General features: G+C 51.7%; 1 protein-coding gene across 5 annotated transcripts; it reads right to left on the bottom strand.

The window, feature by feature from the left end:
• Positions 1 to 24344, bottom strand: SIRT2 (sirtuin 2). 5 transcript variants are annotated; one of them, XM_029619352.1, is made up of 16 exons: positions 24245 to 24344; positions 12787 to 12833; positions 12266 to 12314; positions 11534 to 11650; positions 10832 to 10873; positions 10022 to 10128; positions 9644 to 9700; positions 9266 to 9334; positions 6582 to 6711; positions 5856 to 5915; positions 5005 to 5060; positions 4831 to 4907; positions 3807 to 3858; positions 3181 to 3248; positions 3012 to 3078; positions 1 to 654 (listed from the first exon to the last, which is right to left on the bottom strand). In XM_029619352.1, exons 1-16 carry the CDS (start codon positions 24249 to 24251, stop codon positions 475 to 477), a joined length of 1185 nt encoding a protein of 394 aa, XP_029475212.1. In that variant the 5' UTR covers positions 24252 to 24344; the 3' UTR covers positions 1 to 474. The 5 variants fall into 5 exon arrangements, 4 of the variants coding, with proteins under 4 accessions (XP_029475212.1, XP_029475213.1, XP_029475215.1 ...); XM_029619353.1 differs by having other exon boundaries at positions 12753 to 12833; positions 24245 to 24324; XM_029619355.1 differs by lacking the exon at positions 24245 to 24344 and adding an exon at positions 22764 to 22815.
• Positions 24345 to 25029: the final 685 nt, after the last annotated feature.

Below are 25029 nucleotides of genomic sequence, written 5' to 3'. Positions count from 1 at the left end.
AAGTTTCTAACCCGGAAAATGGACTTTATTGGCTACAGCATTCACCTGCACCTAACCCCCAAGAATCACGAGCACTCGCATCCAGGGCCACAAAAGCTATCCTAAAGCTGACTTCCAAAAGACAAAAAAAAGAGTTAAAAGGAGCAACTAAAGGCGGAGCTTGCTGTTTTTCGCTCCAGCTTCATGTCTCTCAAGTCATTTGGGGGGTTATTACAGAAACAAGCTATTCAACGCCTCTACACTTCCAAAGGCCGAAAACCCCTCGCCGTCCACGGGTATCTGACGCCGCGACAGGAAACAGGTTTTCAGGACCTCGACTCCAACTTCGCGCCGCACCCCGAAGAAACTCAACATCTTCCATGTCCTATTGCTAAGCTCCACCTCCCCCCCTCTGTGACAAACGCCAAGGACGCAGTAAAGGAGTCGAGCTGAGTGAAAGAGCTGGAGCTCAGCGCAGTCCCACTGTCTTGTCCGTTAGTCCGGCTTCTTCCCCTCCTTCTCTCTGCTGCTGTCTCGCCTCTTCTTAGAGTCGCGCTCCCTTTTCTCCTTGGCCTGTGGCGCTGGCCGAGGGTCCGAGCTGCTGCCGGCCGCCTCTGCTGCAGATTTAGCGTCGATCTCCGCGTGTTCTTTTGTCACCATCTCTTTCAATTCTTTCTGTTGGGGCAGAGAAAACAAATGTTCAGAAGCAGAATTCACTTGTGGTACAGCCGGTGGAATATTTAAAGTATTTGGCACCCAGGGCGGATGCTTCCTTCGCAACCCCCCCCCTCAATATATAATTTTAAAATTTCCTAAACATCGATAAAATATTTCAAAACAGCAGTCACATCAAATAAAACCCAATAATTAAAACTAATAAGGATTTTAAAAATCTCCCGTTCTCCATATCTGTTGGCAGCCCTGAAGTCGCTCGGTCCGCGCCCGCACGCCCTTAACCACCAGACAGCCCAGGGAAGAGCCTCTATCTGGATAGCAACAGCCCCAGAGATAGGAAAGTGCAGTCAAGTTGCTGCGATCGGGTGTCCAACGCCAAGAAGAAAATTATTCCTTACCTGCTAATTTTCGTTCTTGTAGTACCATGGATCAGTCCCCATCTGCTGGAAGGGGGGGGGAGGGAAAACAACCCACGGTCTGGACTGATCCTGGTACGTACAGGGAACGGTTCCTTTTTTTTATTAAAGAAACTTTAAGCGGCGCAGCAAACTTCCTTGAGAGAGGCAAGGGTGGCCCTGTCAATGGTGCTGAAGAGGGAGGGAGCCAGACCACTGGATTTCACCCCCGTGCAGAGACCCGAGCAAATTTTGGGGTTCCCAACCCTTGCTCATTATCGCCTGCTACCAGGAGGGATGGTCCCACTAGGACCTGCCACCTCCTGGGAGGCACTGCTTCCCAAAATAAAATCTCCTTCTTCCTTCGCTTTGTTTTAAATCAAGTACAGAACAGCACCAACTCCATCTGCTGGAGACAGAGAAATACTGAGGAGATGCAGGTGGCACCCAGGGTTAAGAAGCGGTGCCCTCAAAACCTTCTCTGTCTCATCGGCTGGCAGGGAGGCAAAACCCTGGAGTCTGGACTCTCTCTCTCTCTTCCTCTGTTTCTCACCCCCACCTCCCCCATGCGGACAGGCACCTTCTCATATATATATATGCACAGGCAGACTCACACTCACCCTCTCATCCACACACACTCACCCTCTCATCCACACACAGGCACCTTCTCATATATATATATATATATACACATATATATATATATATATATATATATATATATATACATACATATATATATATACACATATATATATATATATATATATACACACACCTTATAAATGGGCTCTGACCGACGGCCCGCAAATGCGCAGTAGAGAGCAGCTCTACCGCGCATGTGCGGGCCAGCACGTCGGTCAGAGCCGTGCGTGCCCGAAACAAAAAACATGGCGGTGGGGCCACAGGAGCGGCGGTGGCCGCGAAGCAGGAGCGGGAGGAGGAGCAGAGGCGCCGCGCGCGAGTGACACCCCCCCTCGAGATCTGCCGGCAGGAGCGGCAGGAGAAGCAGCGCCGCGCGCGAGTGACACCCCCCCCCCCCGAGATCTGCCGGCAGGAGCGGCAGGAGAAGCGGCGCCGCGGGCGAGTGACACCCCCCCCCCCCCCCGAGATCTGCCGGCAGGAGCGGCAGGAGAAGCGGCGCCGCGTGCGAGTGACACCCCCCCCCCCCGAGATCTGCCGGCAGGAGCGGGAGGAGAAGGTGGTGAGAGGGAAGGTGAGAGAGAGGGGGAGGGAGGTGAGGGAGGGAGAGAGGGGGTGGGAGGGAGAGGAGGGGGGTGAGAGGGAGGGGGGAGAGAGTGAAGGAGGAGGGAGGGACTGGGAAGGAAACGGACCGAGCCCGTTGTTACGGGCTTAACGGCTAGTATATATATATATATATATATATATATATATATATATATATATATATATATATACGCACAGGCACACTCACCCTCTCATCCACACACAGGCACCTTCATATATATATATATACACACACACACACACATACACACACACTTCTCTGTGCCGCCGTGGGACCTTTCTGTATGCTCTGTGGAAATGGAACCCCTCCCCCTATTGTCACCCGGGGCAGACCACCCCCCTCAGTTCACCACTGGGCATCCCTCTAACTTAACGCCAAGCATGCATTGTGTCTCATTCCCCTTCCTTCCCCCAGAGGGCGGGAGTACGTAGCCTCCTATTTACTCACTCCCCCCAGCCAGGGAGCAGGAGCGGCATCATCTCCCATTTACTGCACCCCCTCCCCACCCCAGCCAGAGGGCACGTGTGCAGTGCGTCCCATTTACCATGGGGCAAAAGCATGACCTCTCTCATTTACCCCCCTCCCCCACAAGCCAGAGGGCAGAAGTGCATTGCCTTCCATTTCTTGCATGCCCCCTGCCTCCCACCCCAGCCAGAGGGAGAAGATCCCCTGTTCCCTGCCCCCACCATCTCCTGCTTTCCTTTGGGAATTACCTTCCAGCCCAAAAGATCTGCCAGAGCCATGCAGCCATCATCACAGTTCCCCAGCCAGGCGACGTCTCTGAAGGAAGACACAAAGATGAGGTCAGACTCTGCATATGCAATCCATTTTCCTATGTCCATGCCCGTGTTGGAAGCACGTTCGCATGCTCGCGTAACTTGCCTATAAGCCTTTTCTGAATCAAAGTCCATTCCACAGCCGAAGCCAAGGAGCATCATGAAGGAGTCACTCTGGGGAAAGAGAAGCTGCAGATGTCATGTGCTGCCTGGGGGTTGGAGGGTGAGCTATGCCCAGGGGGCCTCCGTGTCCCTCTCGCAAGCCTCAGGCTTCTTTCTCCCTTCGGATCCACTGTTGACAGTAAGGGACATAGACTTGCTCCTCTCAGCTCCGAGGCTCAGCTCACGGCTGCAGGCCCCAACAATAAGGAAGCAGAGAAAAAGCACCAACATAGTGCAAAGAGAAAAACCCACAGATGCTAGACTAAGACAGAAAGAATAAGAAACACATTGCACACTTTGGGGTTTGTTTTTTTTACTGTGAAAAAAACCTGGGCTAACCCTACCATCAGCCGCAGCTTGGGACCCATCTGCAAGGGTTCTGGTGCTTTTGGGACTCACAGACAAAATTTCAGAGGGCACAGGACCTCACTGCGGTAATCGTAGGGCACTCATTCCCTTCTCCTAGATAGCAGAATTAATCCCCACTGGAGCTGGCCTATGCTGCATCTCCCGATGTGCAGAGACGGGACTCTGCCGGTGACAACCCTGCCTCCAGTGCCTCTGGCTTACCTCTCCTGTCTTCTCCTTGTTAATAAGGAGCCGGGGCACATTTTTAGGCACCCTGCAGGAAGACGGAGACAGGAAGTTAAACACCAGCTGGTTAAAAAAAAAAAAAAAAGTCAGTATCTGCTGTGTGTGAGGAGGAGTGCATCCCTGGAGCTCTCTTCCTGTTCCTCCTCACCTCCTATAAGGCTGGGGTGGAGGGCTCCAATTAGTGAGGGAGGAGAGTCCTGCTATAAGGTTGGGAATCTATTTAAAAATATTTATTACACGCTTATTCTAGCAAACTCTTAAGCGAGTTACATTACAAAAATGACAGAATAAACTTGTGCCCACATTACAATTAAACACACAGCATCCAAAATCCTTATCTAATTTTCTTTTAATTATCTGATTTATATTTACATATATTTATCTGTTTTAACTGTTTACGAAAGAGCAACTAGTCATGTGTAGGATGCACACATCTGGTGGTAACCAATTTCAAATAGCTGGAGCCAGGACAGAAAAGGCCCTTTGGCAGAGCGACATTAAACAGACTTCTCTTATTGCAATAAGCTCTCACCCTGAGAACACAGGGAACTTATGACGACAGCTTCTCCTGAAGGCAGCCAGCCCAGGACCAGCACCCTCAATGCTAGGCAGCAGATCATGAATTTAGCAGGCAAATTCACCGGGAGCCAGTGTAGGTTTGTTTGGGGGTTTTTTTTTTAAACAAATAGGGACATAGGATCCCAGCAGGAAGTCGCGATGTCGCATGCTGGACCAAAACCGCAACCAATGCACAGATTTGGGGGGTAAACCACAATACAATGCATTCCAAAAGTCAAAACTACGATTCAACTAATGCCCGTGTCAAAAGCCCAATTGCTGACGTATCAAATCGCCATTTGTTTCCATAAGTTCTGGCAACTGAAACCCCCCCCCCCCCACTGAAACTAGCAATTTCTGAATCCAAAACCAAATTATTATTCAGTAGCACCCACGCACTTCTAAACACGATACAATCCATAGCGCAGCAGCCGATACATACTTGCCTACAAGGGATGCGAAGGGCTGCACCTGCAGCGAGGTGCCCATTATAATCAGAAGGTCGATCTTCTGGAAATCCTACGGGCAAAGAGAAGAAAAGAAGTCACCTTGCAAAGCGCGGCACAGAGAGGGAACCCCCGAGCCAGAGCATCTACCAAGGCCAACTCATACGTACGGACTTTATAGCGGTAAAGAAGCGCGCAGGCAGGTTCTCTCCAAACAGCACGATATCTGCAAAAACACCCACAAAAAGGCAGACAGTAAGAAGGTGCTTCCGGGGTCTCTCACGGCACCGAGACGGAGTAACAGTCTTCCTGGTTATTCCTGCAAGCAATGTATTCCAGCTGCCAGCCAAAGACAATAACTCCTTGTACGACTTCACTCCTTGTCCAAGTCACTTTTCCTATCTTCTTCCTTGGTTTTATATTGTTCTGGACAGATGGGGCATACAAGATTTCGTACTTATTTCAACGCTCAGCATCCCCCATCCCTGCCCTCAGCAACACCTTACCCACCAAGCTTTGTAGCAAATGTAAGACCGCCACCAAAACTAGCGCCCAGACCTCTGGCAGCTTAGACACCGATCGACCAGCCTTGACCCAGGTGACTTCCGGAAAGTTGCAGCCCGTCAGTTCCCTTCTGACCTGGCTGTCCCGTGGGCCTGCGGTCTGGCGAGGTCGCGCTCACTCCTTCTGTGCCTCAGTTTCTCCTTCTCGCCTTGCTGGATGATTGATACCCAGCCTCCGCCAACCTGGCAGCAAGGATCCGTTACCAACCCGGCAAAGCAAGTTTGACTTGGGCTGTCCGACAGCACAAGCCCCCCCCCGATGGGGTAAAGCGCGTCCCCAGACTCCAGCGCCCAGAACCCGGTAGCGCTGCACTTCGCCCGGCCATGATTCTCGGGGTGACGAGCGAGATGCGCTCCCGGGAAGCTGACAGCGGTCCCGAGTACTGGCAGGACTCGTAAAAGGCTTTACCGGAAGCGGGCGCATGGCCGCAGACGACATAAAAAAGCGATCCACTTACCGGGTTTCACGACGCTGCGGCACTTTTCACACTTGGGAACGAGATCAGAGAAAATCTTTTCTAATTTTGATAAGGAAAAAAAAAAAGACAGTTTTGTTAGAGCTTAAAAACGGGAGCTTTTCAAACCTGAGACACAGAAAACAATCAAAAATATGAGGCCTTCCAACATAAAATTCCTCTGTTGTTATCCTCTGAGGCAGGGGAACAGTGAATAGCATCTCCTGCGGGCACACCCTCGTCATAATATATTAAAATAAAACATCGAGGATGCCATTACAAGGTGGGGGCTGGGGAGGGGAGGCGGCAGTCTCTTGCACTCCCTTGCCCAGGTCACCAATCTCTCCCTAGAGACGAGGACAGGGGTCTCGCACTCTCGCTGAACACCATGCCCTTCTTAGAGACAGAAAAGGGGGTCTCCTTCTCCCTCTAGGACATCTTGCTCTCCCCAGAGATGGGGACAGGAGTCTCTCTCTCTCTCTCTCTTCTGGGATACCATTTTCTTCCTAGAGAAAAATACAGAGGTTTCTCTCACCCCCCCCCCCCCCCCCCGCCGAGACACCGTGCTCTCCCAGAACAGAGATGGGAGTCTCTCTCTCTCTCCCAGGCCCTTCCTAAATGGAGATGGTTGTCTCCTTCTCTCTCACCTGAGACATAGTACGCTTCCCCCAGACAAACATGGGCTCTCTCTCAACAATGAAGCCATTGGAAAGGAGTAAGGACAGGTACCTTTCATCCAGGATAATGGGTATTCCTTTCTACAGAAGGTGCCGACACAGTGTGAGGTATAAAAGGTGCCGTGTGCTTCCACTAGGTCATTCTGCTCCAGCCCAGCAACTCGCTCCAAAGTGTCAATGTTCTACCAGAAACCAGGAAAATGAGAGTCTCCAATAAAATGACAACACAGGGAAAGGGCAGAGGCTGTAGGAGGCACTGGCGGGCTAGTCTCTCTCACCCCCCACATACAGTTAAGCAGGGACCGTAGGAGGGGCCACAGGGCTGGTCTCTCTCACTCCCACATGTGGCTGGGCAGGGACCGTAGGAGGGGCCACAGGGCCGGTCTCTCTCACCCCCCACATACAGTTAAGCAGGGACCGTAGGAGGGGCCACAGGGCTGGTCTCTCTCACTCCCACATGTGGCTGGGCAGGGACCGTAGGAGGGGCCACAGGGCCGGTCTCTCTCACCCCCCACATACAGTTAAGCAGGGACCGTAGGAGGGGCCACAGGGCTGGTCTCTCTCACTCCCACATGTGGCTGGGCAGGGACCGTAGGAGGGGCCACAGGGCCGGTCTCTCTCACCCCCCACATACAGTTAAGCAGGGACCGTAGGAGGGGCCACAGGGCCGGTCTCTCTCACTCCCACATGTGGCTGGGCAGGGACCGTAGGAGGGGCCACAGGGCCGGTCTCTCTCACCCCCCACATACAGTTAAGCAGGGACCGTAGGAGGGGCCACAGGGCTGGTCTCTCTCACTCCCACATGTGGCTGGGCAGGGACCGTAGGAGGGGCCACAGGGCCGGTCTCTCTCACCCCCCACATACAGTTAAGCAGGGACCGTAGGAGGGGCCACAGGGCCGGTCTCTCTCACCCCCCACATACAGTTAAGCAGGGACCGTAGGAGGGGCCACAGGGCTGGTCTCTCTCACTCCCACATGTGGCTGGGCAGGGACCGTAGGAGGGGCCACAGGGCCGGTCTCTCTCACTCCCACATGTGGCTGGGCAGAGACCATAGGAAGGGCCACAGGGCCGGTCTCTCTCACTCCCACATGTGGCTGGGCAGGGACCGTAGGAGGGGCCACAGGGCCGGTCTCTCTCACTCCCACATATGGCTGGGCAGGGACCGTAGGAGGGGCCACAGGGCCGGTCTCTCTCACTCCCACATGTGGCTGGGCAGGGACCGTAGGAGGGGCCACAGGGCCGGTCTCTCTCACTCCCACATATGGCTGGGCAGGGACCGTAGGAGGGGCCACAGGGCCGGTCTCTCTCACTCCCACATGTGGCTGGGCAGGGACCGTAGGAGGGGCCACAGGGCCGGTCTCTCTCACTCCCACATGTGGCTGGGCAGAGACCGTAGGAAGGGCCACAGGGCCGGTCTCTCTCACTCCCACATGTGGCTGGGCAGAGACCGTAGGAAGGGCCACAGGGCCGGTCTCTCTCACTCCCACATATGGCTGGGCAGGGACCGTAGGAGGGGCCACAGGGCCGGTCTCTCTCACTCCCACATGTGGCTGGGCAGAGACCGTAGGAAGGGCCACAGGGCCGGTCTCTCTCACTCCCACATGTGGCTGGGCAGAGACCATAGGAAGGGCCACAGGGCCGGTCTCTCTCACTCCCACATGTGGCTGGGCAGAGACCGTAGGAAGGGCCACAGGGCCGGTCTCTCTTACTCCCACATATGGCTGGGCAGAGACCGTAGGAGGGGCCACAGGGCCGGTCTCTCTCACTCCCACATGTGGCTGGGCAGAGACCGTAGGAGGGGCCACAGGGCCGGTCTCTCTCACTCCCACATGTGGCTGGGCAGAGACCGTAGGAAGGGCCACAGGGCCGGTCTCTCTCACTCCCACATATGGCTGGGCAGGGACCGTAGGAAGGGCCACAGGGCCGGTCTCTCTCACTCCCACATGTGGCTGGGCAGAGACCGTAGGAAGGGCCACAGGGCCGGTCTCTCTCACTCCCACATGTGGCTGGGCAGAGACCATAGGAAGGGCCACAGGGCCGGTCTCTCTCACTCCCACATATGGCTGGGCAGGGACCGTAGGAGGGGCCACAGGGCCGGTCTCTCTCACTCCCACATGTGGCTGGGCAGGGACCGTAGGAGGGGCCACAGGGCCGGTCTCTCTCACTCCCACATGTGGCTGGGCAGAGACCGTAGGAAGGGCCACAGGGCCGGTCTCTCTCACTCCCACATGTGGCTGGGCAGGGACCGTAGGAGGGGCCACAGGGCTGGTCTCTCTCACTCCCACATGTGGCTGGGCAGAGACCGTAGGAAGGGCCACAGGGCCGGTCTCTCTCACTCCCACATGTGGCTGGGCAGAGACCATAGGAAGGGCCACAGGGCCGGTCTCTCTCACTCCCACATATGGCTGGGCAGGGACCGTAGGAGGGGCCACAGGGCCGGTCTCTCTCACTCCCACATGTGGCTGGGCAGGGACCGTAGGAGGGGCCACAGGGCCGGTCTCTCTCACTCCCACATGTGGCTGGGCAGAGACCGTAGGAAGGGCCACAGGGCCGGTCTCTCTCACTCCCACATGTGGCTGGGCAGGGACCGTAGGAGGGGCCACAGGGCCGGTCTCTCTCACTCCCACATGTGGCTGGGCAGGGACCGTAGGAAGGGCCACAGGGCCGGTCTCTCTCACTCCCACATGTGGCTGGGCAGGGACCGTAGGAAGGGCCACAGGGCCGGTCTCTCTCACCTGGGTGTAGCAACGCAGCAAGAGCCCTTTCTCTTTCAGTAGTCGCAGGAAGTAATGACACACCGTTGGCTGAAATAAAGAAGTGTTACAGTTATTAATTTGTGTTTCTCTAAGATTAGGAAACTGCTCTTCATCTTATGGTTTTCCTCTTCCTGACACGCTAATTCAGCTCCAGTCGTTACTTCCAGCTCTGCTAGCTGTGTCTCCTCTCGTACACATTCTACAATCCCTGCTGCCCTCTCCTTGCTTCCATCTCCCTCCACCTCGAGTTTCCATAGCTTGCCAGGTGCCTGGTGAAAGAGCGCCCGTCCTTGTGCCACTCAAGAACCTCCCATCACTATGGTCAGTTCCAAACCCAAGGCCCCCTGCAACCTTCACCTTAAACTGTCCGGGGTACAGTTCCCTTGCCAGGGCAAAAAACGGCTCTGGATGTTTCTAGAAAAAAAAGAAACAATAATCAATACAAGCATTTTGCTCCTTTAAGCAGGGGACCAGCTGGAGCAGAACGTAAGAACAGGCTTCCTTCCCTGGAATACCTGCTACAATCCTTCACCTATTTTCAGAAGGTGGAGGGTGCAGTCGTTCGCGGAGCTTTTTCCTCCCCCATCCTGTGGCGACCTGGAGTAGAGTAACACTAGAAGCGCCTCCAGCCTGACGTCAGCTGTTTCTTCCAAGGTTACCCTAGGATCCTGCTGCCTGGACTGCCACCACTCAGAGCCAGGAACATCTGGCTTCGTATTTAAACGTAACACGTACCTTAAAGTAGCTGATTTCAAAAATTGCTTCTGGATAAGGCAAGTTGTACTTCTGCAGGTTGGCGTAGAGCCCAGTGCCTGGGGAGCGGAAGTCTGGGATTCCTGCAGCTGATCAATACAAAAAGGGATCTCAGATTCTCAGGAAGGTGCACAAACACATGGATCCCTTCAGGTCGTGCTACCTAGAAAATTCTTCCGGCAGAGGGCAGTGCTAGAAGTGCCCACAACTGGGAGGACAGCGGTCTGACTGCTGCAGCCTAGCAGACACTCTCCATTATCCTGTCCTATCAGGCTTTTCTGCACTTATTACCCAGCTCTGAAACCATTCTCAGTTAACAAGCTTTTCCCATGCTGTCATCAGCATGGAATATGGTAGTGTCCAGCGCTCTCCAATCCATAGCGGGTGGCCCTTAAAACAGCTCTCCCTGCTTACCTCATCAAAGAAAGGGGATAGGCAACCTAAGGAATACCCGGAAAAGAGCACCGATTCATTCATTTAAAACATTTGTCAATTGCCAATCCTGGCTAACAACTAACGGCCTGAATCGATGTACAGAATTAACATCAAAATACAAAGCAAAAAGCTACAACACAAACTCAAAAACAAAAAAAAAACAACCCCCAACATATATAAAAGAGCTCTAACAGTGCAATGGTGGATTTTCTTATAATCCGCTCCTGGAAGTGCAGCCTAGAGCCCAGAATTAGGTGTGCAATGCTATGGACCGATTGTAAAAGAGTGAGAATGGGTGAAAAACACTGACACCCACGCAACGGCTCAGCCATGGATGCTGAACACTGCTGTACTCACAGGTGGAGATTCCAGCACCAACCATGCAGACCACGTTCTTACCTGATTAAAGAAAGGCAAGAGAAGGTTACAAGTTTTGCATTAAAGGAACTAACAATCTTCCTATGAAGGGCTGGAACCCAAACTTTTCATCTGGCTTCAGAACCTGCAGCTCCCATAACCCTCTACTGCCTACAGCAGTCCCAGGCCTCCACCTCCCCCCTCCACAGCCTGCAGCACCCCCAGGCCTCCACCTCCCCCCTCCACAGCCTGCAGCACCCCCTGCCCTCCCCCCTCCACAGCCTGCAGCACCCCCAGGCCTCCACCTCCCCCCTCCACAGCCTGCAGCAGCCCCAGGCCTCCACCTCTCTCCCCTCCACAGTCTGCAGCACCCTCAGCCCTCCACCTCTCTCCCCTCCACAGTCTGCAGCACCCTCAGCCCTCCACCTCTCTCCCCTCCACAGTCTGCAGCACCCTCAGCCCTCCACCTCTCTCCCCTCCACAGTCTGCAGCACCCTCAGCCCTCCACCTCTCTCCCCTCCACGGCCTGCAGCACCCTCAGCCCTCCACTGCTTGCAATTCCTCCAGCGCTCCTGTTACAGGTCTGTAAACCCCACCTGGTTTCTGATCAAACTTCCATGTAAACACAAGAGAGAAAACTTGTAGCACTCAAAGTCCACATTTGACTATTTAAAAGGAAACAAATATGAAACCCTTCCTTACATTTCTCGCTCTGCATGAACCTGGCCACCCCTTCTAGGGTCAGCTCATCCAGGACCTTCTCTGGCTTCTCGTTGCCCAATCCAAGGGTCCGAGACAGCAAATTCCGCATGAACTCCACTGAAAGATGCAGAAAAGTAGAAACCAATTCCAAGTCTGGGACACTAATTGTACATAACCAGGCTGAACTGCAAGCCTGGAAAATAGTGCAGTATTGGAGCACTGTGTAGCCTGCAAGTGAGCAAATCACCTTTTGCAAATGGAGTATTTGCTTGTTAAATCCAGGGCTTAATATGCCCCCTCCCCCGTCAGCAAGGCTCATTCCTCTGCTGGCCCTGCCAAGCAGTCCACAGCCCCTGAAGAACTCTGAGGGGCTCCAACAGGACAGCTGAATTTGCAACCCATAGATCTCAAATGATTTACTTTCCTTTACACAGTTATTAGCTCCTTCAAAGAGTATCGCAGTGCTATAATATAGTGCTGCACAGTCATATGTAGGATACGTCTCCCATGCCCCAAGCACCATGCCTCCCACAATCATGTCCATCCTGCTACGTGAGTGTCGCACTGAAAACGCATCCAGCTGCTTCCTCTGTGCTGGCACCTGGCCCTAGTATCTGATTCATCTGACCAGACTCGCTCTAAACCTGCACTTCATCAAAAATAACCCAAAAAACAATGATACACAGACTGAATATTGAATCATTTCATACTGTTGCCCAGCAGGACACCTACTTTCTGAGTCTCCAGTTGCTCCACCGTGTTCTTCCTCAGAATCTGAATCCTTAGAACAACAACAACAACAAAAAGTGAGAAATGGGGGAAAAAAATCCAAAAATCCAGAGTCCCGCCAACACACAAAACCCAAGGAGACCCATGAGATGAAGAACACCTCCTTCCCTTCCCCCACCAATTCCCAGGAGTCTCCCGCAAATGAACACTTACATATAACTCAAAGAGACTCATAGGGAAGAGCATACACTCTCCAAGGAGGCCTCTGGGAGACACCCACAGTACATATAACTCAAGGAGTCTCATAGAATGAGCATACACTCTCCAAGGAGGCCTCTGGGAGATACCCACAGACACATACAGTACATATAACTCAAGGAGTCTCATGGGAATTAACACTCTTCAACCAAAAAGTAATTTGGGAAGACACACAGACAACCCAAAGGGAGCCCTGATGGTGACACATACAGATGAGCTGTGTACAACCTACAAGAAAGACAGTTGGCATCAGCATGGAGAGTCACCTCAGAATTTTCAGCTTTTTCTCTTTCCTTCTGTTTCTGATCAGGATCTAGACAGAGAAAAAACATAATGGATTTGGATCTGAGATTTGATTGCGCGTCTTTTCTAAACCTGCACTTAAGGAAAATTGGAGAAATACTTACCTGATAATTTCGTTTTCCTTAGTGTAGACAGATGGACTGAGGACCAATGGGTATAGTGTACTCCTGATAGCAGTTGGAGACGGATCAGATTTCAATCTGACATCAGCTCTAGTACATATACCCCTGCAGGAAGTGCAGCTCTTCAGTATTCTCCTCAAAAAGCAATTGTGGATATATGCATGACTGAATAACTTGATTAACTTTATATCTTGGTTAACTTGAACTGGTTGAATTGGTTATAGCTGGAGACCGCCAGTGCCCTCAACCGAGAAATGCCGACACCCGGTAGGATGGGTGTCCTAATTGGAGGGAAGCATGGCTTACCTGTGAATACCTCGCTCTCGGGGATGTCGCCCAAGAATGATGGCAGCTGTGGGAAGGAAGGATGGGACCGTGTGTAACTGGATGCTTCCCGGAGTGAGTCTGAGGAACGGCTCCCGGCAGGACAGTGCTTGTAGCTCGGAGATATGACGGGTCGAACAGACTGCCACCAGAAAGGCTGTTTTCAATGTTAATAGTCGGAGAGACAGGCCGAGGAGAGGTCTGAAGAAGGCTCCTGCTAAGAAGTCTAGGACCAGGTTGAGATTCCATAGGGGCACCTGCCACTTTAGGGGTGGTCGGATCTGCTTGACTTCTTTCAGGAAGTGGCAGACATCCAGGTGAGAGGCCAGGCTACCGACCTCACTCATGGTTCCGTAGCATGACAATGCGGCCACCTTTACCTTGATGGAGTTGAGAGACAACCCGTTCTGTAGGCCGTTCTGCAGGAATTCCAAAATCGCGGGAATTTTGACTGAGCGTGGGATGATGTCACGGTCCTCACACCAGGCTTTGAATATTCTTCAAATTCTTATGTATGTTAGGGATGTGGAGAACTTGCGTGCTCGGAGCAGGGTGTCAATTACTGCCCCCGAGTATCCGCTCTTCCTCAGGCGAGTCCTCTCAATGGCCAGGCCGTAAGAGAGAATCGAGCTGGGTCCTCGTGGAGGATCGGCCCTTGTTGGAGCAGATCCCTGTGTGGCGGTAGCGGGAGAGGGCTCCCTGTCAGCAGGCTTCGCATGTCTGTGTACCATGGCCTTCTTGGCCAGTCTGGGGCCACTAGACGTACTGGTCCCTTGTGGTGTTCTATCTTGTGGATGATTGCGCCCAATAGGGGCCACTGTGGGAAGGCGTATAATAGAGTTTTCTGTGGCCAGGGCATCGATTCCCTGGGACCGAGGTTCCTGTCTGCGGCTGAAGAAGCTGGGCACTTGTGCGTTGGACCGGTTTGCCAGGAGGTCCATGGTTGGTGTTCCCCAACAGTTTACTATCAACTGGAATGCTGTGGTCGACAGTCTCCATTCTCCTGGGTCTAGACTTTCTCTGCTGAGGTAATCCGCAGCGACGTTGTCTTTCCCCGAGATCTCTTGAATGTTCGATTCCGCCCATGACATTAGGGGGTCTATTTCCAGAGACACCTGTTGGCTTCTGGTTCCTCCCTGACGGTTGATGTAGGCCATTGTTGTGGCATTGTCTGACATGACTGACTGATTTGCCCCATTGTCTGTGACTGAACCGTAGGCAGGCTAGTCTGACTGCTCGTGCTTCTAGGCAGTTGATGTTCCATCCCGACTCTTCTTTGTTCCATTGCCCCTGGGCGGTCAGCTCCTGGCAGTGTGCTCCCCATCCTCGTAGGCTGGCGTCCGTGGTGAGCAGGATCCAGGTCGGTGAGAATAGCCTCACTCCCTGGCTCAGATGGCCTTCTTGTAGCCACCATCATAGTTGGGTCCAAACTTTGTTCGGGAGCTGGAGACGAACGGTGTAGTTCTGGGACAGCGAGTTCCATCGTGACAGTAGGGAGCGCTGTAGGGGTCTCATGTGAGCTCTTGCCCATGGCACTACTTCCAGTGTGGACACCATGAGGCCGAGGACTTGGAGGTAGTCCCATTCTGTGGGACGAAGCTCGCTCAACAGGGTTCGCAACTGGGTCATCAGTCTTGATCTCCTTGCCGGTGTCAGGATGACCTGGTCTTGTTTGGTGTCAAACCAGACTCCCAGGTATTTTAGAGATTGGGAGGGTTGTAGACAGCTCTTGTTTGTGTTGACCACCCACCCGAGGCTCTCCAGTAGAGTTTTGACTCTGTTGGTTGCTTGGTGACTTTCCTCTGGGGATTTCGCCCTGATCAGCCAATCGCCCAGATAAGGGTGTACAAGGATTCCTTCCTTCCTCAGTGTTGCTGCCACTACCACCATGATTTTGGTGAACGTCCGGGGTGCTGTGGCTAACCCGAATGGTAGTGCCCGGAACTGGTAGTGGTGGTCCAGGATCGTGAAGCGTAGAAAACGCTGATGCTCTTGATGGACTGGAACATGTAGGTAGGCTTCCGACAGATCCAGGGATGTAAGGAACTCTCCCGGTTGTATCGCCCTTATTACCGAGCGTAGGGTTTCCATGTAGAAGCGAGGAATCTTCAGGTGGCGATTGACCGACTTGAGGTCCAGTATGGGTCGGAACGTCCCTTCTTTCTTGGGAATGATAAAATAGATGGAATAATGTCCAGTATTTATTTGTTGTGCGGGTACCGGTGTTATAGCCTCTAAGGCTATAACACCAGTACCGGTAATCTGGTCAGTGTAGCCTCCACTGCCATCCTCTTGGAAGGATCATGGCAGGGGGAAACCACAAACTTGTCCGGAGGGAGGCGGTGGAAATCCAGGTAATATCCCTCTCGGATGATGGTTAGGACCCACTTGTCTGAAGTTATCTCGACCCATCTTTGGTAGAATAGGGCAAGCCTGCCCTCTATGGCTTCTTCCTTTGGACGGGTCGGCTGATTTTCATTGTGGGGTGCAGCTGGGGCGTGGGCCCGAGCTGGCTCCCCTTTTGTTGTGCTTGTTCCGAAAGGACTGGCTCCTGCCTGCGGGTTGAGCCGCTTGATATGTGCTTCTGTATGGGTTGAAGCGCTGTGATCCTCTGCCCCTAGAAGTTTGAGGGAAAGGTCGCTGGTTTCTCTTATTCCTGTCCTCCGGTAGCCACGGCAGTGGGGATTCACCCCATTTGTTGGTAGCTTCTCTAGTTCGCTTCCTAACAGAAGGGTTCCCTTGCAGGGCATCCTTCCGAGTCTCGTTTTGGACAATGCTTCGGTCGACCAGCTTTGAGCCAGAGTTGTCTTCTGGCCGCCACGGCAGATGACACGCCTCTAGCTGCGGTGCGCACCAGATCCGAAGCTTCATCTGTGAGGAATGACACTGCTGGTTCCAGGGCTTCCCCGGGAGTGTTGTTCCTGGTCTGTGATAAGCAGGCGCGTGTCACCACGGCACAGCAGCCTGCGATCTGCAGAGACATAGCAGAGACTCAAAAGACTGAGGATGGATTCCAGACGTCTGTCTTGAGTATCCTTTAGTGCTGCTCCTCCCTCAACTGGGATAGTAGTGCGCTTCAAGACTGCGCAGACCATGGCATCCACTTTCGGACATGCCAGGAGATCTTTGGCTGCAGGATCCAGGGGGTACATAGCTGCCTGGGCACGCCCCCCCTTTGAACGTGGTCTCCGGGTCTTCCCACTCCAGGTCAATTAGCTGCTGGACGGCTTGTGACAGTGGGAAATGACAGGAGATCTGACGGAGTCCCTCTAGGTTTCCCCGAGGCACTTGTGTCCGGGATAGCAAGCTCTTTCAAGCTGTGTGTGACCAGGTCTGGAAGTTCGTCCTTGGTGAAGAAGCGCCTCATGGTTCGGTGGGGTTTGGTCCCTGGGGGGAGTTCCCCTTCCTCCAGGGGTTCTGAATCCTCATCTGAGTTGTCCATGTCCCCGCAGGTAGGGCTTCTGGGCGGTGGAAGCACTTCTCTGGGCATAGAGGGTCCTGGGATGTTGAGGTCCTCTGGTGGAGGCTGTGGTTGTATTATCGAAGGTCTCAGCTGCATGTGGATGAAGGTATGCAGGCCTTTGAAGAATTCCACCCAGGAGATAGATGCTGGGTCTAAATTGAGAGGCGCTGTGTCCCTGGGGAGCCCCGTTTGAGGGAGGCTCCTGCTGGGAGACGCTAGGTCCGGCGTACTGTTCAAGAAGCTGGAACCTGGTACCTGGGGAGGACCATGGGCTGTATCCCCCAGGGCCTCCTCGCACTGTATACACAGGGCCGTGGCCTCCTCTTGCTGCGCAGCTCTGATGTGGCATGCTGGGCAAAGGCCTTGAGCTTCTTCTCTGGTGGTGCCATGACTTGTGCGCGTAAAATACAGGGTCCGGATGGCTTAGTTACGTGCTCCGGCGTGTCAAAGTTGTGCGCATAGGCTTGGTATGCACTCAAAGAGATGTGCGTGCTGTTGTGCGCACAGACAGAAGTTATGCGCTCGACACAGAAAGATTGTGGCTATGCGCGTTGCTTGTGTGCACGGATCTTGGGCGCACGATGTGCGCACGGGTCAGGGCGGCAGACAGGGTGGCGAACAGGTCAAGATGGTGACGGCGACCACCTCAGAGGGTCTCCACGTGGGAGGACCCTTTGATCTGACCGGGGTCTAGCCCTGCTAGGGCTGATCAACCCGGTGGCACTGGCACTGGCACTGGCGACCTGTGCGAATCTTCGAGCTTCGGAGACCGGAGACTTTTAAATAGATTTCTACCTTACCTTGTCTCAGCGCTTCCTGGTCTCGTTCCGGGCGGTCTCCGGCTGCGGGGGGAGAGGGAATTACCTTCACCGCCACGCTGGAAGTGGCACCCGCTGCCTCTCAGCCTCACCCGATGTTGGGGGCTAGGTCCCCGCCGAGGGTCGGCCACTGGCCCGAGGCTTACCTCCGAGGGATCGCGGAAATCACCTCGGGAATTCTCAACCGGGGGAGGGACCCAAGGGGTGTCACCGCAGGAGAGTGGGGCTCGTCTGTAGAGGTAATATTTCTTCTTGTTTTGTGTTTCATTGGTAAATTACTCTGCTGTGCTAGCGTGCATAAAGTCCCGAACTGCTATGGAGATGGAAAATACTGAAGAGCTGCACTTCCTGCAGGGGTATATGTAGTAGGGCTGACGTCAGATTGAAATCTGATCTGTCTCTAACTGCTATCAGGAGTACACTATACCCATTGGTCCTGAGTCTATCTGCTACACGCTAGGACAGTACTGGTTTTTGTGGGCAGAACTCGAGTTTGTGTGTGCATTACTGTACACACAAGAGAGATGCTCTGGGGAGTGGGGATTTACACATATACTTCGCACATAAATCCAGGGGCTGGGGAGTCTGCACATGCACCTTCTGAGAATGAGCAAAGTGAAAAAGCACATGCATGCGTCCGCCTCGCAAATTAGGGAAAATTGCATGGGTGAAAAAGCAATCACAGACTTTACAGTCTTTGAGAATTACCCTCTTGATGCTTTTTTTTTTTCTACCCATTTGCTTCAGAGGAAAGGCCTCGCTTCCACACTTAGTCATGGGTCACAGAGCGACTGCGACTATGCTGCAACTATTAAATCAAGGGGAGCCCTGGGCTCTGAGGCACGAGGCACCGCTGACCCAAGCCTGGGTTTTCAACTCTTGCTCCAAAGCTTTTTAGAATGAGGAAAGCTCTGGAATGATATGAAACAGAAATCTGCAAGGCAAGACTGAGGCATCTGTTCTTTTTAATCTGGGATAGTATTAGAGTGTCTATAAACCTAAAATATATAAAAGAATGCAGATATTGTGAATATAAACCTGAAAAGTCAGTTAATATTCACAAGTCATGTAGGTGAAAGCTTAAAGTATCAATAAATATGTAGATACAGCATGTGAATGAATACTTACACTATGTAATCCTGAAGTACCTGTAAATATTTACTTATGGGGCCAGATGTACTAAAGATTTCTTCCATAGTAATATAGTAAATGACAGCAGAAAAAGACCACCTGACCCATGCACTGCCCAGTGATATTGTCCAGATTGTTAATGCCAGCCACAGAGTGTGACCACCTGCAAGATTTTTTGTCTTATGCCTTTTTCCTCTTCCATTTTGGGTGGAAAAGCATATCTCCATTTAGTTCCCTCCAGAACCCACATATCTAACCACAAGGCTCTTAATAACCTAAATTAGGGAGTGGTATTAAGTGTGGTCATTGCCCAAACATCTGGCCTCTTAGGTCCTCTCCTGGCAACGTGAATGCCTGCATTTCCACTAGGACTTCCAGTTATTACAGAACTTGCAGCCTGCCAGAAAGGCCCAGCTGTTAGTCGATTCTACCATCATAGCCTGTCAGATAAAGCTGATTATGGGGATGCCTGCATTATCGCTAGGACTTCTAATATTTCATATTGCACAAGTTATCGATCTGAGACAGAAGAACTATCCTTAGCTCACGACTGGGCCCTTCCACTTGATCATTACCAAAAAAAGGCTGAACTCGGAATATATACGCCTTGGGTCACTATATATATTTATTAGCCAGGCAGGTATGGGGATCGCCACCTCCTACATCTGGGAATGAGCAACAGGGAAGGATCTTTTGGGTACTTCCAAGCGACTTGGATTGGCCACTGTTGGAGAAAAGATTCTGAGCTGAATGGACCATTAGTCTGTCTTAGAAACATGACAGCAGAAAAAGACCATAAGGCCCATCTAGTCTGTTTTTTGCTTGATTCTTGTCAGAGAAACTCTAACCTTTTTTTTTTTTAAAAAGGGAAATTGCTTTAAACCCAAGAACAGGGCAAGACTGCAGGGTTTGCACCACCTCCATCTGCTAGAGACAGAAATACTGAAGGGATGCAGGCGGCACACCAGGTTAAGAGAGGGTGCCCTTCAAGTTTTTCTCTGTCTCCATCTGCTGGAGGGGAGGCATAACCCACAGTGTGGACTGATCCGGGTACGTACAGGGAAAGACCATATGGCCCATCTAGTCTGCATGGCGCTTATGTTCTTAAATATACTAAGCATTTTCCCCACAGACATGAAATGGGGCCTAGTGGCATATGTTTAAATATCCCTAGCACCATACTCATCTGAATCAACAATGAATTTTGGGTCTGCCAGAATGTCTGGCAAAGTGGTTAATATGGAGGGGTTTAATGCCCTATCACTCATAGCAGCGGCAGCAGCACCACACTGAGACGTAACTGCGGGGACCACCCGCTCACAGGCCCCGCACCTCCTGAAAGGTGCCAGCTCGTGCAAAACAGCCAATCGCGCGGCTAGCAAACAAAAGGCAGGGAATGAAAACTGAGCACAGTATTATTCAGGGCTGATCCTAGGGGATGGTGGGCTTGGAGCAAACCAGCGGTGTGAGGTCCCCTTAACATTTTGTGCCCTACATTATTTGAGGGGGCAGGGGGTATTCATAAACTGGGTATGTATTGTAGGGAGGGAAGCACAGGCAGTGCCACCACAGACTTCCCTCCACTGCTCATAGTCTGACTAGGGAAGAGCAGCAGTTCTTTGGCCCTGTGCAAGCCGCATCGGGGGAGGCTATAGCGCTGCGATATTTTTTGTCTGCCCCCTGGCCACATTGGTCTGATGTTGCAGCCCACCTCCTCCCACCACAGCATGCAGTAGGAACTTTGCTGCCAGGGGAGCAGCTACTGCAGTGGCAGATGGCCCAGGGCAATCGTCCCGATTTGCCTGCCCTTGGTTTAGATTATCATAAAGCTTGGTGATTATAACACTGGGAAGGAGGGGGAGATGGAAGTTGGATTAAATGTGTGATCCTGTATGTTCACCTATTCAGGATGGTAAAGAAGCAATGAGTAAAACAAAAACAGACTTGGATAAGGAGTGATAGCCTACAAGCAGTCAAGCCTCTATGGCTGGCAGCGGGACTATATTCTTGGCAGTGTGGACAGGAATAACTGGGCAGACTGGATAAGTCAGTTGGTCTTTTTCTGCAGTCATTTACTACCTAAATCCTCCCCCTCCGGGACCACAGGGATGAGGCCAACCGAGACCCGAGCCACCATCAGATCTCTCATATGCCCCTCCAACCGACTGCCACGCTCGCGAGTAGGCAGACACGCCTGCTGGCTTGCCAAATAGGCCTCAAGCAGAAAAAGCACAAAACCAGCCGAAAACAGCGGAGACTGCGCAAGCCGATCTGTGCTGGGCTCTTCAGCCTCATCGGAGTTGCTCTGACCCCCTTCAAGGCAGGCACGGATTGGTGACAGATGCAGGGGGAACGGCCGTAAAAGAATTCAAAATAGCTGCAGTCCTGTGCCGAGGGAGAAGGAATCATCCCCCTGCCGTGCCATTTGACGAGCCTCCAAACGCGGTGGGGAAGACAATCGCAGGCATTTTGCACTGCTCCAGCCCTCAGAAGGCCCCTCCTCCACCACAGCACACATCGAACACAGGTCCTGCCAGTTCAAACGAGCACACACTGAGTTGCACGCACGGCAGCCCGACCTGCGCCCCATCGCACACTGACCACAGTCTTGAAAAACCCCAAAAACTAACCTGAGCCGCCGAGGAGGAGAAATCACCACTCACTCAGTAATTTTTTTTTTTGTAAACTTTATAAAGCTAGTAACCCTGGGGGAAAAAAAAAAAAGAACCAAGGAAGCATTCAGCTTCAAAAAGAGGAATCCGTCCCCGAACCTGCAGCCGCCAGAGCGGCCTCGTGAAGGGAGGGATCTGGACCGCTAGATTTACACCTCATAGGTGTCTGGACCAAGCCTACTAAAGGGTCACGAACCCCCCCCCCCTCCCCCTCCTCAACCAGACAGGGAAGGACCCACCAGGATCCAAACCCTCCTTGGGAGGAAGGCTCAAAAGAAAAAAATCTTAACACAACTTGAGATGTTATATTTATTATGTATGTTTTGTATGTAAACCATTTTGATTAATTTTTATATTGTAAAAGCAGTATATAAACATTTTTAAATAAATAAACTTCATAGCTGCAGATTTTGCACCATCTACCTTCTGCTGGAGACAGAAAAATACTGAGGAGCTGCAGGTGGCACACAAGGTTAAGTGGCAGCATCAGTAAAACTTTGTCTCCATCTGCTGGCAGGGAGGCAAAACCCAGGAGTCTGGACTGATCTGGGTACGTACAGGGAACTACCTGCTTTAGGAAAAGAAAAATTATTTTGGTTGATGCTATTCCTTGATGCAGATGATGAAATCCTGAACCAGGGTAAAGCAGCCGAGGTACCAGGTGGCCTCGAATATATATTAATATATCTATTATCTTTCCATAAAACACACTCTTTTAAGTATCCACTTAATTCTAGCCTTGTTTTGCTCCTTTTCCTATTTCGGTCTCCCCTTCCGCTGGCTTTTATTTCTTCCCTCCCTGCAGCTGCCTCCTCCTTTGGCCTCTCCATAAGCTTCTTCCCTCCCTCCAGCCTCAACTTGCAGTGGCACGGCTGCAACAGCTGAGGCTATTCCGACCATGAAACTCACTGGCTATGCCCCCTTCTCCAGCACACCTCAGCAGCTGCAGATACAGTGCAGACTGCGAACTTCTGCCACTCAAGCTCCAGCTCCTCCTGGTGCGGCACTGTCTGGCTCTGGGAGGAGGGGGTGATATCATGGACTGCCTGGCACTTTCACCACCCCTTTGTTTGCCTGCACTGTAAGTGCTTGCCTCGGAGGTCACATGTCACAGATGGACAAACTGATAACATAAGGGGTGCACATGCCAGGTTTAGGAGCATTAGAGTCAAAGAGCAGACATCAGTATGCAGGCCATCATACAGTCCCATCTCGGTATCTCCAGGTAAGAGGCACCGGTTGCTGTCAGTGGCAATGAGATCAAATTCAAGCAGCAAGTTCTGCCCCCCGGGCAAGTGATTTCAGGAGAGAGAGGACTCTGCTGACGGGCTGCACCGCAGAAAGGAATGACAGTTTCCTTAATATTAGGACAAGGAGCGCCAGCTCTTTTCTGCTATGCCCCTCACCTACCTGCAGGAAGGATTCAACTGACCGACTGGAGGAACAGGAAGGAGAACACGTTCCGCCTTCGCTCCTTCCTTCCTCCCAGTACTGGCAGAACTGCAGGAGGCAGGGCCGAGGAGTCAAGGTCAGCTGATTGGCTGCAGAAGGCCAATTACGATCAGCTGATTGGCTACAGGTAACCAGGAAATGGAATTGGAAGGCAGGCAGCTACAGCAAGCTAGATTGATGTTACCATGTAAACATAAACTGAGAAAAATGGAACATGACCGTGAAAAAAAACAAAACACTATACGGCCCACCCAGTCTGCCCATTTACATCTCCTGCTGAGCTTTACACTCCCTTCCCCTGCTTCAGAGATCCTCTGTGCTTGCCCCATACTTTCTTGAATTCTGATAGGGTCTGCCTCTCCACCACCTGGATTCCTGCTGAGTCTATTCATCCCATGACCCCTTGTTCCAGAGGCTCCTTTCATTAAAAGTGATGCCTCCACCCCCCTGCAATTTTGCCCTGGGTATTAGAAAGCATCCCTCCTGCTCGTGCTGCCACTGCTTCTTCCCCTGCAACCTCAGCTCCAAATACGATGCCCAAAGTGCAGTAAGCGCAGGGGCTAAGCCTACGCTCACATCCCTGCCCCTCTGGGCTTCCATGTGCAGGGGTGAAGCCTGTGAGCATAGGCTTAGTCTCCCCATACTCACTGCACTTTGAGGATCGCTGTTGGAGCTGAGGTCCAGGGGTACCATCTATATTTTGGAGGTTTGCTGGGGGGGGGGAAAGAAAGTTCAGAATGGTACCAGCACTGAACCAGTGCCTAGGTGCAGTGGTGGATGACCAAATCCATGACTCTGTCTCCACAGACTTTATGATGAAAACTGCTATTTTAGTGTTTAGGCTGTAGACCAACTCCAGACAAATACGTTCTTTGGCTTCTGCTGGCAAAGTTTGTTTGTGGCACTGCAGCAGAATATTAACATGAATCAGTGAGAAAAAAGTTATTGTACTTTTTTTTTTATTTATTGATCATATATTGTAGAATGGGTCCAATTACTGCATAAATATGATAAGTATCATACATCTGGCAACACTGTTTTATAAACTAAGGAGCTTGGGGTAGTCATTCACTTCCGCAACCCCCATTACTAAAGACAAACTTGATCTGTACAGAGCCAACAGCATCTCCTTTTTACTAGTTTCCACTCTACTCCACCGGGGTCATAAAACTGACCCTGCCAAAAAAACCCAGAAGATTTACACACACACACACCATTAAAAAAAACAAAAAACCAAACAAACAAACAACAAAACAGTAAATATTCCCTTCTAGGGAACAAACCCTTAAGACGAAAGGAAATTGTGTGGTCCTAAACCCGGCTAAGAAATGCAGAGCAAATTCAGTGTCAGCGCCAGCTCCAGGCTCACTGTACCCCTAAGCAAGCCCTCCCCTCATTCTTTACCTTCAACGACTGAGCCCAGAGCTCCCACCCTTTACCTTCCATCTCGGGCTGAGCACCGACCTCTTCCCTCTCCCAGACCTGACAGCGTTTAGATCTGGGACACAGGGAGGGCGGAGCCGGGGGCGGGAGGAAGGACAAAACATCCGGTTTAGAGAAAAATCTACTGAGAAAGTCCTGCCCAGACAACTATTCCTAGAAAAAGTAACACTAAAAATGGATACACCGTCATAACTATATTTACCCTAAAATAATTGCATGTAATCTATCCTATCCATGTATTTTAGTCTACTGAATTAAATATAAACCATTCTGAAAATAAATACACAAACTACCATAAATATGCCTTGTTTTAAAGAATCATATAATTATGCCTATAAATGTAATCGCAGAAAACTGGGTGTTATATACTTTTCTCTCCTTTTCAGGAAAAAAGATGCAGAGTTACTAGATTTCAACTCAGTTGAAGAAATGTCATTGCACGAAGAAACTATAATAATCCTAATTCATTCTCTTTAAAACAACAGATTGTGATGACAACATTTTTTTTTATAAGGAAGTACAAACCCTCCAAGGGTTTTGAGATTTGTACCGGAGATCTACCGGTTTACTGAAAATTAAGCTATTTTAGGTGAAGTCTTTCGAGATTAAAAATGATACAGCCTCGAGCAGACGGAAACATTATCTGCACGCTAGCACGAACTGCGTGGGTTGCAAATTTTATTTATCTTGGGGAATTCCCGGGAAAACCTCACGGGCTGCCTTCGACCTCAGATCAGAGAGCAAGGCAACCAGCGGAACTCCAACTCCCGGCATGCCACGC

The sequence above is a fragment of the Rhinatrema bivittatum genome, chromosome 11 (genome assembly GCF_901001135.1).
Source record: "Rhinatrema bivittatum chromosome 11, aRhiBiv1.1, whole genome shotgun sequence".
In the NCBI taxonomy this organism is placed as follows: Eukaryota; Metazoa; Chordata; class Amphibia; order Gymnophiona; family Rhinatrematidae; genus Rhinatrema; species Rhinatrema bivittatum.
Note: the sequence above shows the minus strand (reverse complement) of the source record. Positions and strands in the feature narration are given on the sequence as shown.

Bases quoted from the DNA above. Each gene is read 5' to 3' on its own strand.
- SIRT2 (XM_029619352.1), bottom strand. The intron at 5,916-6,581 runs GTACCTGTCCTT...TATCAAAATTAG, and splicing joins CCCATTATCCTGGATGAAAG to AAAAGATTTTCTCTGATCTC. The intron at 3,079-3,180 runs GCAAGTTACGCG...GTCTTCCTTCAG, and splicing joins GATTCAGAAAAGGCTTATAG to AGACGTCGCCTGGCTGGGGA.